The sequence below is a fragment of the Wickerhamomyces ciferrii genome, contig 00083, assembly GCF_000313485.1.
Source record: "Wickerhamomyces ciferrii WGS project CAIF00000000 data, strain NRRL Y-1031 F-60-10, contig 00083, whole genome shotgun sequence".
NCBI classification, from domain to species: domain Eukaryota; kingdom Fungi; phylum Ascomycota; class Saccharomycetes; order Phaffomycetales; family Wickerhamomycetaceae; genus Hansenula; species Hansenula ciferrii.
The window spans coordinates 49813-66641 of NW_011887657.1; the positions used below are offsets into that span (position 1 = coordinate 49813).

At 30.0% G+C, this 16829-nt stretch overlaps 5 protein-coding genes across 5 annotated transcripts; 3 read left to right on the plus strand and 2 right to left on the minus strand.

The window, feature by feature from the left end:
• Positions 1-1118: 1118 nt before the first annotated feature.
• RGS2 (GTPase-activating protein RGS2) lies at positions 1119-2036 on the plus strand (the record flags this gene model as incomplete). The annotated part of the gene is made up of 1 exon (XM_011276294.1): positions 1119-2036. One exon carries the CDS (start codon positions 1119-1121, stop codon positions 2034-2036), a length of 918 nt encoding a protein of 305 aa, XP_011274596.1.
• A 3638-nt stretch (positions 2037-5674) lies between these two features.
• On the minus strand, positions 5675-6868 carry MET4 (Met4p; the record flags this gene model as incomplete). The annotated part of the gene is made up of 1 exon (XM_011276295.1): positions 5675-6868. The coding sequence occupies one exon, from the start codon at positions 6866-6868 to the stop codon at positions 5675-5677; it is 1194 nt and encodes a 397-aa protein (XP_011274597.1).
• Positions 6869-9463: 2595 nt separating this feature from the next.
• Positions 9464-11017, plus strand: BN7_3108 (Acyl-coenzyme A thioesterase 9; the record flags this gene model as incomplete). The annotated part of the gene is made up of 1 exon (XM_011276296.1): positions 9464-11017. The coding sequence occupies one exon, from the start codon at positions 9464-9466 to the stop codon at positions 11015-11017; it is 1554 nt and encodes a 517-aa protein (XP_011274598.1).
• Positions 11018-11543: 526 nt separating this feature from the next.
• Positions 11544-14183, minus strand: AXL2 (Axl2p; the record flags this gene model as incomplete). The annotated part of the gene is made up of 1 exon (XM_011276297.1): positions 11544-14183. One exon carries the CDS (start codon positions 14181-14183, stop codon positions 11544-11546), a length of 2640 nt encoding a protein of 879 aa, XP_011274599.1.
• Positions 14184-15342: 1159 nt separating this feature from the next.
• END3 (End3p) lies at positions 15343-16530 on the plus strand (the record flags this gene model as incomplete). Its single annotated transcript, XM_011276298.1, has 1 exon — positions 15343-16530. One exon carries the CDS (start codon positions 15343-15345, stop codon positions 16528-16530), a length of 1188 nt encoding a protein of 395 aa, XP_011274600.1.
• Positions 16531-16829: the final 299 nt, after the last annotated feature.

A 16829-nucleotide genomic window follows, 5' to 3' on the forward strand; every position in this document is an offset into this window, starting at 1 on the left:
TTTATATACGTGCATAGGGAACACAATATTGCACATATAACTTATATAATTAATTAAGGTAACCGATGGTGCTTAACTTTAAATTAATTATCATGCAATTTAGAGGGGCTATTTGTGTATAGAATCTAGATGAACATATATTATACTGAACGATATTAATCATGCTATAATAGACGTTTAAGGCTTAAAGTTTTCAAGTTCTAGACAACTTAATATACATACATCTAGCTTTTAATCGATGGTACTATATATCTATTAATCATGTTATTACAAAACATTCAAATTAAACTTTTATTGTACAGTTTTAGGTAATTCTCTTAATTGATAAAGATAAAATTTGAAAGTTTAATTTATATTATTAAGCTGTGTTCGTAATGATTAAATCTAAATCATGCTTAATTTTTTAAACTTTATACCACATAATAACTTCCAACTTTTATCAAAATTCCCCAATCATGAACACAGGTTAAAATACTAGGCACACATTTATAACGCGCCAGAAAGATTTGCCATAAATATCCGATATACATTTGAAATCCTAAAACCATTAAATCATTTTTTTATACACAGAAACGTTACAACGTTTACAACTAATAAGTACAAAGAAGTATGATACTATTCTTTGTTTTCAAGTTTTTCTTTAAAAACTGTAGGTGACGTTTATTGTATTACATCGCTCTAAAATTTCTAAAGTATTCTATTACATCTCCAATAAGTTTTAGACTTAAAGTTAGACCCGATTTCTTTCTAAGGCTTAAATTACCCAGCTACCACCTAGTACCTACGCGATAAACTTGAGTCTGGGGCCACAGCTCATGTACTGCCTGAAGTCCTGGAGTACCAAAAAAAGGTCTAGATGTCCATGTCTGCAAGGACATGTACTAACGTTTCCTTCAAACAACAAAATTCAACAGTTTGCAAAAGAAAATTAAAATCGACCACAACGGTTTTAAATTTTAAAAACACCTATTTAAATAATCTTATCCCCAAATTTAATAGTATAATTAAAACTATAATTTTAAAAAGACATATACAAATATTATACAACTAATAACATTTTGCTAATATATTAACTGATCAGTGGTTTAAATATATATATTCATTATTCAGTTTTAATAATGACACAGATTGATATATCAACTCAATCTTTCAATACAACAGATAATAATCATAATATAATAACTCCTATATCACCAGAACCAAAAAATTTACAATTACATCATCAACCAAAATCACCTTCAGTTTGTTCAACATTTGAATTATTACCAAGTTATGAAGAAGTTCTTAGTGGGAATTCTCCTGCACCATATTCAAGAGTTGCATTTGCAAATTTTTTAAAAAAAATTCATTCATTAGAAAATTTAGAATTTTTAATTCAATCAAATAATTATCTTTTATCAGAATTTGAAAAAGAAAAATCATTAATTTGGGATCATTTATATATAAATTTCATATCAAATGATTCACCAAAAGAAGTTAATATTCCATTTGAATATAAAGATGAATTTTTTAAATATTTCCAAATTGGTGAATTACCTTCGAATGAATTAATTTCAAATACAATGATTATTATAAAAGATTTATTAAGAGATGCTTTTTTCCAATTTTTAAATTCAACTAAAAAAACTATAAATTTAAATGAAAATTATAAATTTATTTCAAATAATTCTTCATTACCAACTCCAACTTATGATGAAGGAGTTGAAGAATTTTCTCCTTTAGAAAATACTTCAAGATCAGGATCTCCATTAAGTTATACAGATGAAACAACAAATACAAATTCAACAACAAATTCTTCAACAAATTTTTCAAAACCTCCAAGATCATCAACTTCATTTGCTATAAAATCAAGTGATAGTTTAAATTCAAGTTGTGAATTTGTTATAGATTCAAAAAAATCAAGTATTTCAAGTAATAAAAGTGTTTCAAGTGCTTCAGGTGGATTAACTTCAAATAAGAATAGTATAAGTGAAGTTAGTAAAAAAATTGCAGGAAAATTAAAATGGAGAAGATCATCAACAAATTCAAGTGGTTAAAAGATAACCAATTTATACAATTTATATCAATTAGAAGAGTACAAATACGTACAAAAGATTATTACAAAGATTATTCAATTCTTGAAAGGAATTTTATCCTTTCCTATTTTTTATTATAATATACCAAATAAAATCTTTTTAAAAAAGATTGCTAATGAGTTAATGTGATTATGAAACTGGGTTTTTTATATTTTGATTTTTTTTCATGATGAAACAAACATGTATCAATAGACTTTTATAGATTAAATGCATATATAATATTCAAATATTATAAATAAAAGTTGTAGATATAATCGTAGTAACTTCTGAGGAGATAATTCATAGTATTAACGGGTATATCAACTTTATTTGGAACTTTTAAAATCCAACAATTTAAATATTCAACCCATTAAGCATAAAGCATGTTTTATTTCATCACGATATCTAAAATCTCAACTAAATTTTAAGTAATTCAACATGATAAATTGTAGACTATAAGGCATTTATCCGGTAGCCGGTTAATATATTGTGATTTGTACGTTATGTTAACGTATTCTTACAATATATAATACAAGATACATGATGTGTGTGACCTTTCAACTTTAGTAGTTGTACATTTACGTGTGATGGGTTAAAAACTATTTAATATTGTTTAAATGTGGGATGATATTTTGTGACAAATTGTTTAAATTATCGACGGAAAAAGGTGGGAATCTAATTGATACTGATTATAAATTACATATAGTTTTGATCATGAAGCTATAGATTATGACCCCATATATGATTCGATTTTGTATTTACCCCTAAGAGATCTACAACTTTGGAGGTGTACTTGTAACGAATCGTAGGCTATCTGGGGAAAACTTGATACCCTTAACTACTGGCCAGGCTTTCATAGGACAAAAAGATAGACACCCATAATTTGAGAAGTTGTCGGATAGCGTTAATAAGGATTTATCACGTATCTAATTACTAGTTCAGGTTTGAGTCTGTTTGTATGATAAGGCTGGTTAAATCTCACTAAGCTTATATTTCGAATTTTGAAAGCTGATCAACAACCAAACATACCGGAGTACATAAGTACGAGTGAATATTAAAACAAAAAAAACACACAAATATACCATAATTGTAAAACAAACAAAATGAATTCATATTCAAAGAGAGTTGTACAAAGACGATACTCAATCTATTCTTTTCTATCAGATTCTATTGTAAAATATATACGCCCTATTGTAAAAATCTGACACAAAATTTCCAGCCTAAATGGATTCCAGCCTCCAGTTAACAGACAGGCAGGTAGGCAAGTCTAGGTAGAGAATCGATACACACTGGATACACAGATACAAAACTTGAAGAAGATAAATTACGCTGATCAATTTGATCCAATGAACTTTGGAAAAACTGGGTGTGCACTGTGGAATCAATTGTAGCTGGTCAGTGGTTGGAACTTGGAGATGATGGTCAGGCTGTGGACAAAGTGTGCATATAATTTAATAAAATGTGGAGATATTTAGTTGATTATCATTATGTCTTGTAACTCATAATGATTTGGGCCCTGACGTCTTGACTTCATCAAATATTGGAGAGTTAAACTGTGAACCTCAAACTATAAGTTAATGACTGTGTTGTGGTTATAATGTCCACTTTAATCCATATACGCTTTTACTCCAATTTTCATTAATTTATTATTTAGATTTGTGAAGCCGTGAACTTTGAAGCCATGAAGCCATGAAGCCACTTAGTTCCGTTGGACATAGTCGACACGGTAGTACCAGGCCTGAGGCTACAACCGTAGTACCGTAATAGTTAGGTACACCTTCTCAACTGGGGAAGATTCATCAATAATCACACAACTTCCGATGCTTAACGCATGCGAATTCACCACTTTCAGAACTTGTGAGTTTATGATCTTTCAAGTGTATAACTATTCTATTCTACTTTCCCAAGTACGTATCGAATCACCATGTTTTGGGGCTTAATCTAGTCATATATGTTATCTGTTTGTTTCAAAGTGCAGAAAAGTATAGAAAGTTAAATCAAATACAGTTGACGTTTTAACGTTTTACTATGAAGTCATAGATTTATTATAACTGAAATTTATTTACGCGTGAGACCAGATTATAAATTGCATAACCTGAAAGTTCGTTAGCCTTTGTTTGAAGTACAATATACGCAATATCTTTCTCGTTAAGTACTTTGTTTATTTGCTCAGCTTCGTGTAATATGTTTCTAGCTTTCGATTAATTTGCTCAGTATATAGTTCTGTGGTTTAGATCTTAGGCGCAATTTAGGATTAACCGTTTCGATATGTTCACTGTTGACTTTAAACACACTACGATCGTAAGCAACACTAACGAACAATTTAGATTTTCTGGTTATACGTAACTTCAAATCCAACGCTAGATTGCTAAAAACTATACTAAATCTCCAACTGGAAGACTCAATCGACAACTAGTCCTGATTTTGACATGAGGTCTATAGTGTAGATCATTATTAGACTGAATCGTGAGACGGGTTTAACAATAAATTTAAACCACAACGACGTAATCTAGATCAACTATTGAATTTATATTGTTAGAACTTAAATGGTAGAGTACTTTTAAACTTGAAAGTATAATGCTTGATAATTATATATTAATTTTAATCATGTTTCCAACATCACTATCCTTGTACGGATCTTGAAATTCAAACGTGTGGTGTTATTAAACGTTGAAAACGTTCGTGCACAAGAATTCATACTAATGATGTGATCTTCTGTGATGTTCAAACTTCACAATCATTGCCAATTTGCCATCCATGTGGTTTATCAGTTTATCTAATTATCTATAAAAATGTTAGTGGCTTAAAATTTTCAAATTTGGACAGCTGTCTAAGATTTAATTCGTGGATCATCTAAAATTTGATTGATGATCATCAGTTACCAAATTTGCAATTTGTCCAAAACGTTAATTAATTTTAATTGAGACTTTTGGGACAAATCGGCCTTATACCGATAATTTCTAATAATTCCTAGTCTCAAAGCCATCGCGCCTAGATATATCGGTTATAAAAGGAGTCTTGTTGTATCAGGCCTTGTCATGTGATTCAATGTGCCACAATTGCGATTATACATAGATTATATAACAAGCTACAATACTAGCTTAATTAAAACGTCAATATCAATTATGCACATACGAGCTTTATCAAATATGTATGTAGATTGTACTATATATTATAATCTCTTATATATTCAATCCAATATTTTATTTGGGTTTGATCTTTGAGATTTACGTGAATATAGTCCATAATTATCTTCAAGTTATTTTTCTATTGCAGACTTGTTATCTTTGAAGCTAGTTCATTATATCTTCAAGTAACTTCTATTGCAGACTTGTTATTTTTGAATATATAGTTTTAAAATTTATGATTTAATGAATATTGTTAGTTCAAATTATATGATGAGGTAACCATGATTTTCTCAATACTAGTTTTTTATTATTACATATAATAACATAACATTAAGATTTTATATTCACGTTTGAATCTATAAAGTTTAGTAAGAAAAATCGGTTGGTAGTTGGTAGTAATATTACAGTATTCATAAAAGCATAAATCATCATATTCATTAAGTTATTTATTTCTCGTTAAGCTGTCAAAGTCAAAGTCATTAGATTAATATTTTAAAAAGTTCCACTTGATGTACCGAATCCGCCATTATTTTCATTATTTGAATTTGAAATTTCTGATTGATCATTATTAGCAGAAAGTTTAGCTCTTCTTTTTAAATATTCTAATTCATCATTATTTTTTTGTTCACCTTTTTCAACAACTAAATTTCTTAATAATTTATTTTCCATTTCTAAAGTTTGAATTTTTTTTTCTAATGTTAAAGTTAATTCATTTAATTCACGAATATTTCTTTCTAATTGTTGTTCTTTTAATTTTTTTTTAATTCTAAATCTTGCACTTGCAGCTGTATTACGTTTTCTTTTATCTAAATCAACATCACCAGAATTTTCTAATTTGACTATTGAATTTGATCGACTATGATTTCCATAAGTTCCTTCATTTGAACTTGTAGCACTGTTTTTTCTATTATTATTTGATGATAATAAATCACTTGATGATGATGGTGTTGTAACTACTGGATTTAATAAACTTTGTGATGGAGATATTAAATTTGATAATGAATTTGAATTTTTATGACCATTTTCATCAACACCTTGATGTTGAGCAATTAAAGCAGCTAAAGCATCTATTTGAGTTTGAGATAATCCTGCAGCTATTAAAGAAGATTGAGCACCTGGTGGAACTGGAACTTTTGGTAAATTAGTTAAAACATCATGATTATTACCTTCTTTATGAAATTGATTAAGTAAAGATTCTGAATGTGAATTTAATAATGAGCTATTTACATTTTGATTATGTTGTAAAGGTGATAAAATGTTTGAAATTCCACTATCCAAATTATTTGATTGTTGTAAAGTATTAAAAGTTTTAGGTTGATTTGAATTTGAATTTGAATTTGAATTTGAACTTAATGGATTACTTGCAAATCTTTGATTCATTTCATCAAATCTTTTAATTAAATGTTCATGATGATTTGTTGGTTCATCTTTAATATTTGTTGGATCCCTATTATGATCATTATGAACATCTTTTTCATCTTCATTATTATTATTGTTGTTATTGTTATTTCTTGTTGGTTTCTCTTCATCAGGGAATATAAAAGATTCATCTGCAAATGCTGATAGTTCAGCGGTTAACCTTTCATCAAGTTGAGATGGATCATCAATTTCTGGCATGAATGTATCAACATATACCAACTGTTCCAAAAGAGCAGCAGGTGTGATATTCTCGTTACTATTACTCATTGTTTCTTTACTTCCTTATCATATATATGTCTATTTGATTTATGGGGAAGTAACAATATTGTTACCATGTACTATCAAAGGGTATTTAAATTAAAACCACTGATCAAATGAATACACATCAAATTTTAAAACCACAACCACAGTTCTAAATTTTTTAAAAGGATCAACGCGTTTACTTCAACTTGTACTTATATCTTTTATCAAAATGCTACAGATGATAACTATAAAAATACCAAAACAGTAGCCTTTGCTATCCGCACGTACTTTAAATAGACTGAATACAGATTACGAATAATCACGTGAAATGAGCACTGTCAGGTGACCAGCGATGCTTAACAAAGAAACTCTTGAGAACCTGTCAAAAAAAGAGCCACCACAGTTAAGTTAATGGCATCATATCTCTGGGGCTCCACAGTTTGAATCACGTAGATATGGCCTGTATGGATTGTTTTAGAACCTTTCAATTAGCCACAATATGAGCTTTTAGCCTTTTAACCTATGGAACTAATGTTTCAAAGCCACCATCTTGACATTTTGGTAAACCACATCAAGATGTTAGCCGATATTGTATCAAATTGTATCTACTAAGTCAAGTTGAAGAAATCTAAACAAGTGTACTAAGTGGTAATATATAGTGTTAAAATGCATAAGTATTAAGGTACGGTTGATAACGAAAACGATAATTGGAAGAGCGTAGGCATCACTTTAGTATCGCGAGGAGCGAAAAGTGTATGTACACTAATTAAATAGCTATTACATGTATAAAGGAATTGATGCAACTACTTACTATTCAGTTGTACATATAGTCAACTGCCAAATATTACACAGTAAAATATTTTGCCGTTCATTGAAGTGGATCTCCATTGTAAAGTTATCCACAATTTTTGCCTCCATATAAAATTTATTGGTACTATGTAATTTGTAGGCAGACAAGTGGACGGGTGTGCACTTGTACGCGTTTGTCAAGAGATATAGGTGAATATCAAATATTATAATGGCTATGACTTAATAGCATAAGTCCTTGAAGAATAATTTTAGAACAAAACTTAATTAGTAGATATATATCTCAAAAATTACAATGGTGGAGTTATTTGATAAATAATCTAGTTATTCACTAAATGTTTATATTTATTAGAGGTTTTCGGTGAAATCGCGATTAGGGATTCTAATTTTTCATTTTTATTGGTAAGAACACATTTGTCTATTCCCTAAATTTTTCCATACTTAAGATCCATAACCATTTTCATTACCGCGAATTTTTATTCTGTGTAGTTTTTCCCTAAATTTTAGGGAAAAGTGAGAAATGTCCAAGTTTTTCGTGCATATCAGCTTGATTTTTTCGCTGGGACATGTTTCCCAAACCACCTGAGATTTAGTCGATTCCCTAAAGTTTTACTACGGTCGCACTAACAAAAAATTTAAAAAACTCCCTAATCGCGATTTCGCCGAAAACCTCTATTAGTACTCACAAATTTAACGAACAAGTGCACAGTGCACGCGGAATAATGACAGATTTTGCTCAATAAATTGTAAATAACTCAGTAATAATAATAATTATACTGATTTTGAATAGATATATCAATCAAAATAATGGATTAATAGATGATTATACCATTTTTCCAACAAATTATCAGCTAAATTCGACTCTTTGGGGGTTATTATGTTGTATAAGTCTTCGGACATTTAGGTGATGCTATAAAAATTTCCATCTTATGTAATTAATTAGTAATCGAAATAACTAATATTTATTCAAAAGTGACATTTTTGTAGGACATTTAATATATTTTAAAGCAAGACATATCCATTTTTCTTTCAATAAATTGATTGTGCTTTTAAATTAGGTTATTTCGACTTTTGAATTTTTTGAATTTTTAGCTCAATCAAATTTTAAAGTAAAAATAAAAATTTTGAAATTGATACATTTCAAAAATGCTAAAGAACTTTAAATTTCAAAGCCAGAATTTGTATAATTTGAGAGTATATTAATGATACATGGATCTTCAGGAGTATTTCTATAGTATTTATTTTCAAAATATCCAATTTTCAGGTATGTTTATATTGATTCAAGTACATATTATACTTAGTCAGCAGCTACCAGTATATACGGCTGAACCAAACTTATCTAAGCATCGGGATTCGGAATTAGTCGCTCCACCCAATAATATCCCGTTAAGAATCGCTGACGAATTAAACAAAGCTCGGGGGATGTCGTATAATACTTCCTATTTTACCTAGTAATAAATACTAAATTGACACAAACTTGGAGTATATATAACCGGGTTTGAACAATAATTGACTCATTTTGAGTAGTTACTCCACTTATAAAAGCACAACAATCTTATTACTACTATCAAATAAACATTTTGTAGAGTAAATACCTCTTAAAATCTAGTTCAACAATCTGTCAAAATCGGTAGAAACCCGGACTCAGAGCCATCAGAAGGTTGGAAAGCGGGATGGTTCGCCCAGAAGATGAGATTATGTCAGTATGCTTAAAATATTTTTATAAGTATATTTAGATTTCTTTTGGCCATTCTAATCTTTCTTCTCTTGTTTTAAACAATATATTCGATAGATCACAAGATATACAACAAAATGCTTAAATATTCTAAAGCTTTAAGAGTAACAGGTGGCTCTCTAAGAGCTGCTTGTCGTTTCCAATCCACCAAATCTCCTGCTAACTTAGAAGCTGGTTCAAATGATGCCAGTGCCGCTGAAGATGCTAGTACCACTATCTTAGCTGATAAAAGAGATGCCAGTACAGTCATTTCTGCTTTTGAAGATTCATCAAGAGCTGCTACTTGGTTAACTGCATTAGCTGAAAGAAAACGTCAATTAGCACAAGGGAAAGTTATTGATTCATTTGCTTATAATACACCACAAGTTCCAGTTATTTCAGATAAAACAAGATCAGAATCATTCAGTTATTTAACATTAAATTTCAAAGAAGATCTTTGGTTAGCTGATTTCTATGTTAATGCAGCAGGTAGATTACGTATGGGTCAAATTTTCCAAGATCTTGATGCTTTAGCTGGTAGAATCAGTTATAGATTCGTTAGCCCTGCTGCTCCAATCATTGTTACTGCACAAGTTAGTCGTATCTATATGTTGAAAAGAATTAATGAAATTGCTGATAAAAACTTTATTTTATCAGGTTCAGTTGTTTGGACTGGTAGATCATCAATGGAAATTTTAATTAAAGCTTCCACTACAAATGAATCAGTTAAAAAAAACTTAAAAGAAGAAGATATTAAAGAAGAAGATGTTTTCTTAACTGCTTCATTCACTTTCGTTGCAAGAAATCCAGAAACTCATAAATCATTCCCAATTAACAGATTATTACCAATTTCTGAAAATGAATGGATTGATTATAGAAGAGCTGAATCTCAAAATGCTGCTAAAAAATTAGCTAAAAATAAAGACTCATTAGATAAACAACCTCCAACTTCTGAAGAATCTCAATTAATCCATAAAATGTTTTTAGCTTCAAAAGAATTAGCCAAATATAATGAATTACCAAAAAATGTTTCCTTGATGAAAGATACTAAAACTCAATCAACCTCATTTATGCAACCTCAATATAGAAACAGACATTCTTATATGATTTTTGGTGGTTATTTGATGAGACAGACCTTTGAATTGGCTTATTGTACTGCTGCTTCATTCTCATCATCATTCCCAAGATTTGTTTCATTAGATACTACAACTTTTAAAGCCCCAGTCCCAGTCGGTTCAGTTCTTTTCATGAATTCAACTGTTGTTTACACTGAACATATTCATCAACAAGAATTTAAACCATTATCAAAAGAATTAGCTGAAGGTTCATTCTCAGAAGAAAGTTTCTTACATTTTGATGCTCGTCCAACTAATGTTTTGAGTAATGATCCAAACAATTTCTTAAACAGTCCAGGTACTTTAATTCAAGTTAAAGTTGATACATCAGTTAAAGCTTTAAATGAAAGCAAAGAAACACCATCAGGTTCATTTGTTTATTCATTCTTTGTTCCAACTGAAGCTGAATCTGATTCTATCAAAAACCCAGGTTTCTCTTCTGTTATCCCTGAAACTTACTCTGAAATGATTGAATTCATTGAAGGTAGAAGAAGAGCACAAGAAACTGCTCGTTATGCTCAACAAATTCAAAATTGAATTTGAAAGTTACAAGCCCATGTTCCCCCAATACTGACACACAATGTACGTCATTAATTTATAGAATTATTATTTTATTTATATTATTTAATATTCCTTTATTTAGCATTAGTTGAAACATCTATTGATTAATTAATCTACAATAAATTATAGATTTTTTTTTAAAATATATTTTTCTTGTATTAAATTAAGTTACATTATTAAAAAAGTTATATAAAAGTCCTTATTGTCAATCTATTAACACGGATAAATTAAATAGACAAATAAATGATTGCAGAAAAAAAATAAAAACGCCATTCAAATTAGAAAAAACTTCATCGATACAAAATCACAAAAAACACACATAAAAGCACAAAAATAACTCAATAGAAGTGAAAAGCAAATTAAATGATTAATAAAATTAGATAGATCACATGCAAACAATTAAAAAACATACAACATCTCAATAATCAACATCATAAAAATGAAACCAAGTCAAAAATTATCAAGGTTGTAAAACAAGACATTCATCATTTATAAACTTCATTTATGGTGATTCAAATTCAGCAGTTTCATAAGTTGAATGACTAACATCATTACTTGTACTTTCTGCTCTTGCTTTATTTGTAAAATCCATTAATCTGGCTTTTGTATTTATATAATTTGATGATGAAGTTGTATCATTTAAATTTTGAACACTACCATTTTCAAATGTAAATTTATTTTTAGCATTTTGTTTCCATTCAACTCCATTTGATGTTTCAACTGGATAAAATTCTTCACCTGTTGATTGTGTATTTGTTGATGTAAATGAAGTATCTTGTACTAATGATGAATTTGTTGCTTTATGATTTGGGTGTAATTGTCCTTGTTGTTGTGGTTGATTATATGATTGTTGAGTTGGGAATGATGTTGAATGCAATTGATGTGGTGTAGCTTCTTCTTTCAAGACATCTAATGATCCACCTTTTGAATGTCTAAATGGATTATTACTACCATTATTACCATTGTTTTTCAAATCGACAATGTTACCATCACTATCTAATCTTTGAATATTACCACTATCATCTCTTGTTAAAATTGATGAAGCTGTTGATCCTAAAAATGCTGAATCTCTAAAACCTAAATTAGATTTTCTTGGATCTTTTCTAATTTCATCATCTTCTGCTAATCTTATACTAAATAATTCATTTGTAGAAACTGTAGCTAATGAGTTCAATGATTCTCTATTAATCTTAGAATCAATAGTTTGTCTCCATGATTTCTTTGGAAGTGTTTCATTATCATGATGTGAATTTCTATTTGTGACAGCATAAGCACCAGCTCCAGCAGCAGCAGCACCAACAGCACCGGCACCCATTAACATATCAGAACTATGTGATTGTAAAGCATCTTGATATAATGATGAATGTGTATCATCATGAATACTTTCAAATGAAGCAGCTTTACTAATTGAAGAATGTGAACTTTCATCTTCATACATTTCTTTACCATCTAATTTTAAGACATTTAATGCACCTAATCTATGAGGTTCATTCTTTTCATCCATAGCTCCTTCAACTTCATAATCTGAAGATCCATTATCACCAAACGGTGAAACACCAGCAGCGTTATTTGTAGTTGGTGATCTATTTGGTCCATTTGCAGGATTACCCAAGATTGGTTTAGAAATTTTTGGTGATGATTGTGAATCTTCTTCATCAGATTTATTATTCTTACGTCTTCTGAAGCAACATAAGAAAACAATTACAGCAGCCAAGATGATTAAGAATAATGGAATACCAACACCAAGACCAATAGCTAATGCCTTTTTGTTATTATTTGATTTTGATTTGGAAATTGGACCATTTTCAGAACTTGCAGTTTGTGATACAGTTGAGCTAGATACAGTAGAAGAACCACTTGGACTTGAAGATGAAGATGAAGTACTTGATGATCTTGAGCTTGAAGAAGATGATTTTGTTAAGGAATCTTGACCACGAACTTTGAAAGATAATTCATCAGATGTACCTGATTTAGAAGCTTGAACTGTAATTTTAGTTTCATCAAAATCATCTGGAGTTTCACCGTTAATTGTTAAATTTGATCTATGGAATGATAACCAATCAGCATCTTCGGCATCAACAGTAATATTTGTACTATCAAAATCTGTAAATTGTGATTGAGTGAAATAATATTGGAAATATGAACCTCTAGTTGCATTAGCGTCTCTAAATGAATCAACTGAAAATAAAGAGTCAATAGATTCAATTTGGAAATATAAAGCAACCTGATTTGAATAATAATCCCAAATTGTAACATTAAAAGTATCATTACTACTTTCATAATCTTCAGGAACAGTACCAACAAGGGTATAATTATCTAATGTTAACCAATCTGGAGCTCCTGATAATTGGACATTTGAAATATTGTTAGTTGTAATAGTTTCACCATCTTGATAAACATCATCTAATGGGATATCAAAGTCCAAATCATCCCCAGCAGATCCGTTAACATGTGTAACACCTTTAACGCTAGTAGTCAAATCATGGTAACCGACAACAATATCAAATTCTATCCAGCCACCTGCATTACCAGTGTAATCTGTTGCAATTAAAATGAATGAATATTTAAAACCTGGTGCAATCTCAGAATTAACAGATGGTGCAACACCACTAAATCTTAAATTACCACTATCAAAGAATAACCAATTTGGTAAAGAAGATCTATCAGCTGAACGACCATAATAAGCTTTAACAGTATCATCAGAATCGAAAGTTTTAGTATCAAAACTAACATTGAATATTTTACCAGGACTTAAAACCAATCCATTTTGTCCATTTGTTTGACCAAAATCTGAAAGTTGTGATAAAACGGTATAATTATCTGATGGAACTGGTCCTTTATTTTTAGAAACAACAATTGAATATTCTTTTGAAATTGTTGAATCACCATCTTCACCAACTAAGGTAAATTTAGCTGCTTCTGTAGCATCATCTTCACTTGGAGTACCTGATAAAATTCTTGAAGTTGGATCAAATTCTAACCATGATGGTTGATTTTCAATACTATATGTGACTTCACCAGTTGAACTTATGAATGTTTCATTTGATAATTGATACCAATAATCTGAATCAACTCTTGCTACTGTTGGTAATTGTTCATCAAATGGGAAACCTTCTCTTGGAGCAGCTCGTATCATTGACATGAGCCATAATATGAAACAGCTTCTAAATATAAGTTGAAAGCTCATCTTTTGTAAAAATTCTTTCTTGTGCTTCTCTCAACTGGGGGAAATAGGTATATTGTTTGTCTTTTGAAGTATTTGGATGATGAGGCAGTTATAGGTAAAATGAATGTATCAAGGTAAGTTTAGCAAAGATGAATTAAAGGATTTGTGAATAATAAGAAGTCAAAAAGAAAAGCCTTGATGATAATTTTTTTACTCATTTCTCAATATTCAACCAAGTTTCTCAACCCTTAAGATCTTTAAACTAATTCTTCAATGTCTCTGTAAATAGAACATTAGACCATGCACCTTTTTCCCTTGAAGAAGGGATGATTCCAGCAACATTCAGTGTGTAGAAGTAGCATTTCATACATTTTTGGCTAATTCCATAGTGAAGGGACACTGTTTATGCAGAACTGTTTCCCCTTTAGATTTAAATTACCTTTCGTTTCTTAAAAATATCAACATTGAACGCGTATCCATGTTTTGATTTGATATATTTAATGTAAGGAGTCGCGCATGACTGGCCTAACCGTGTGGATTTTGACGCGTCTTTGAAGATTTCTAGGAACATTTTTAATCTAGGCGCGTTGACTTATTAGTTTCCAGACGAAATGGATTGTTCCTAAAAGAGACAATAATGATACTGGATTGGTATTAGGGTAGCTGATAACTACTAGCTTATGACTTGTAAGTTCAGTGTCTAGGCTGGCTGAGGGTCCCAAAGAAGAAGATTTCAAGATCTCGTAGATCGAGGATCGAGATCTATTACAGACATCACAATCAGACCACAACAATTGAAGTTATTGAGCCCAGAACAATATGTAATACCAGTATCAAACCATTACTTTTCGAATCTCCTTATCAATTCGATTCCTTTTGTACTATTTTAATTTCAAAAGCACTTTAATGCTGTTATTGTTGAACCGCTGAAATTTGACAGCTAATTGAAATGTTAGATCCGGGTAAATTTCGCGGATAACATAACAATCTTGTAGTTTACCGCGAAATTGCGATTTCGGTGAAATAACACATCGATATTATTCCCCTAATAGATCGTTGTAAGATTGTGACATAAAACTTGATAAGAATATAAGACAATTTAAACAAATTGAATTATTAAACATTGATATAAAACATGGCACCAAAACTAGAAGAATGGGAAATCAAAAAATATTGGGAAATCTTTAGTGGATTGAAACCAATTGATAATAAATTAAATGGTGAACAAGTTAGTGTTGTTTTAAAAAATTCTAAATTAGGTGATTCAAATTTATCTAAAATCTGGGATTTATCAGATATTGATGCAGATGGATCTTTAGATTTTGAAGAATTTTGTATATGTATGAGATTGATTTTTGATTTGGTTAATGGTACCATCTCATCATTACCTTCACAATTACCAGATTGGTTAGTTCCTTCAAGTAAAGCGCATTTAATTCAAGCAAATAGAGCTTTATCAGGTCAAGATCATCAAACTCTTAGATATTCAGACAGTGAAGATGATGATTCTAGCTTAAGTGATCAATTTGATTGGTATATTTCACCAAATGATAAATCTAAATATGAAGAAATTTATTCAAGTGCAAGTGATAGATTTGGAAGAATCACGTATGATTCACTAAATGGTCTTTATAGTACATTACCAAATGTTCCAGCTACTGATATAAGTTCTGCTTGGAATTTAGTCAATCCTAGATCATCAGAAACTATAGATAAAGATCAAACATTAATATTTTTACACATGTTGAATCAAAGATCAACTGGGAAAAGAATACCAAGATCTGTACCAAGTTCATTAAGAGCTACTTTTTCAAAAGAAACACCTGAATACTCAATTGAATCTCATCAAGCATCAATTCAAAAAAGTGGTAACTCAAAACATTCATTTGCTGATAATTATTTAGAAAGAATTGGTGGGTCTGGTTTATCCAAAAATACAAAAGGTACTGATTTTTCATCAACTGAAGGTACTGATTGGGAAGAAGTGAGATTAAAAAGAGAATTAGCAGATTTGGAAGAACAAGTTCGTCAAAGAGAATTGGAAACAGATTCTAAACAAAATGAAAGAATTAATGTATTGAATGGTAATGGATCAACAACAAATAAAACTTTACAAACTAGAAAAGAATTGGAACAATTATTAGAATATAAACAAAAACAATTGATACAAGAATCTAAATCTAATGCTGATTTATCAGAAGTTTCTAATGATATAGATACAGTGGAAAGTCAAGTTCAAGTTTTAGAACAATATTTACAACAAAAGAAGAATGAATATAATGAATTACAACAACAAATTGCTCAAGCGAAATCATCAGCTTGATTCAAATGAGATTTTAGATGATTGTTGTTAAGTCCATTGAGTGGGGTTCAGTTTTCATCTTGGATGTGTAATGTATGTATAATGATTGAAAGTGCATTACTATTGAATAATTGATGACATGTAGCTGATTTGTTGTTCGCTGAGATTAAAACACAACCAACAAAATACCATAACGGAAAACAAGGAACCGATAATTTATGCGTTTTAATTACAAATGTAAAGAGAAACCTTCATGTTCAAATTCAACAAAGGAAATATATATGAGGCTGAAATTTATACCTGATGCTGGATAATACGAG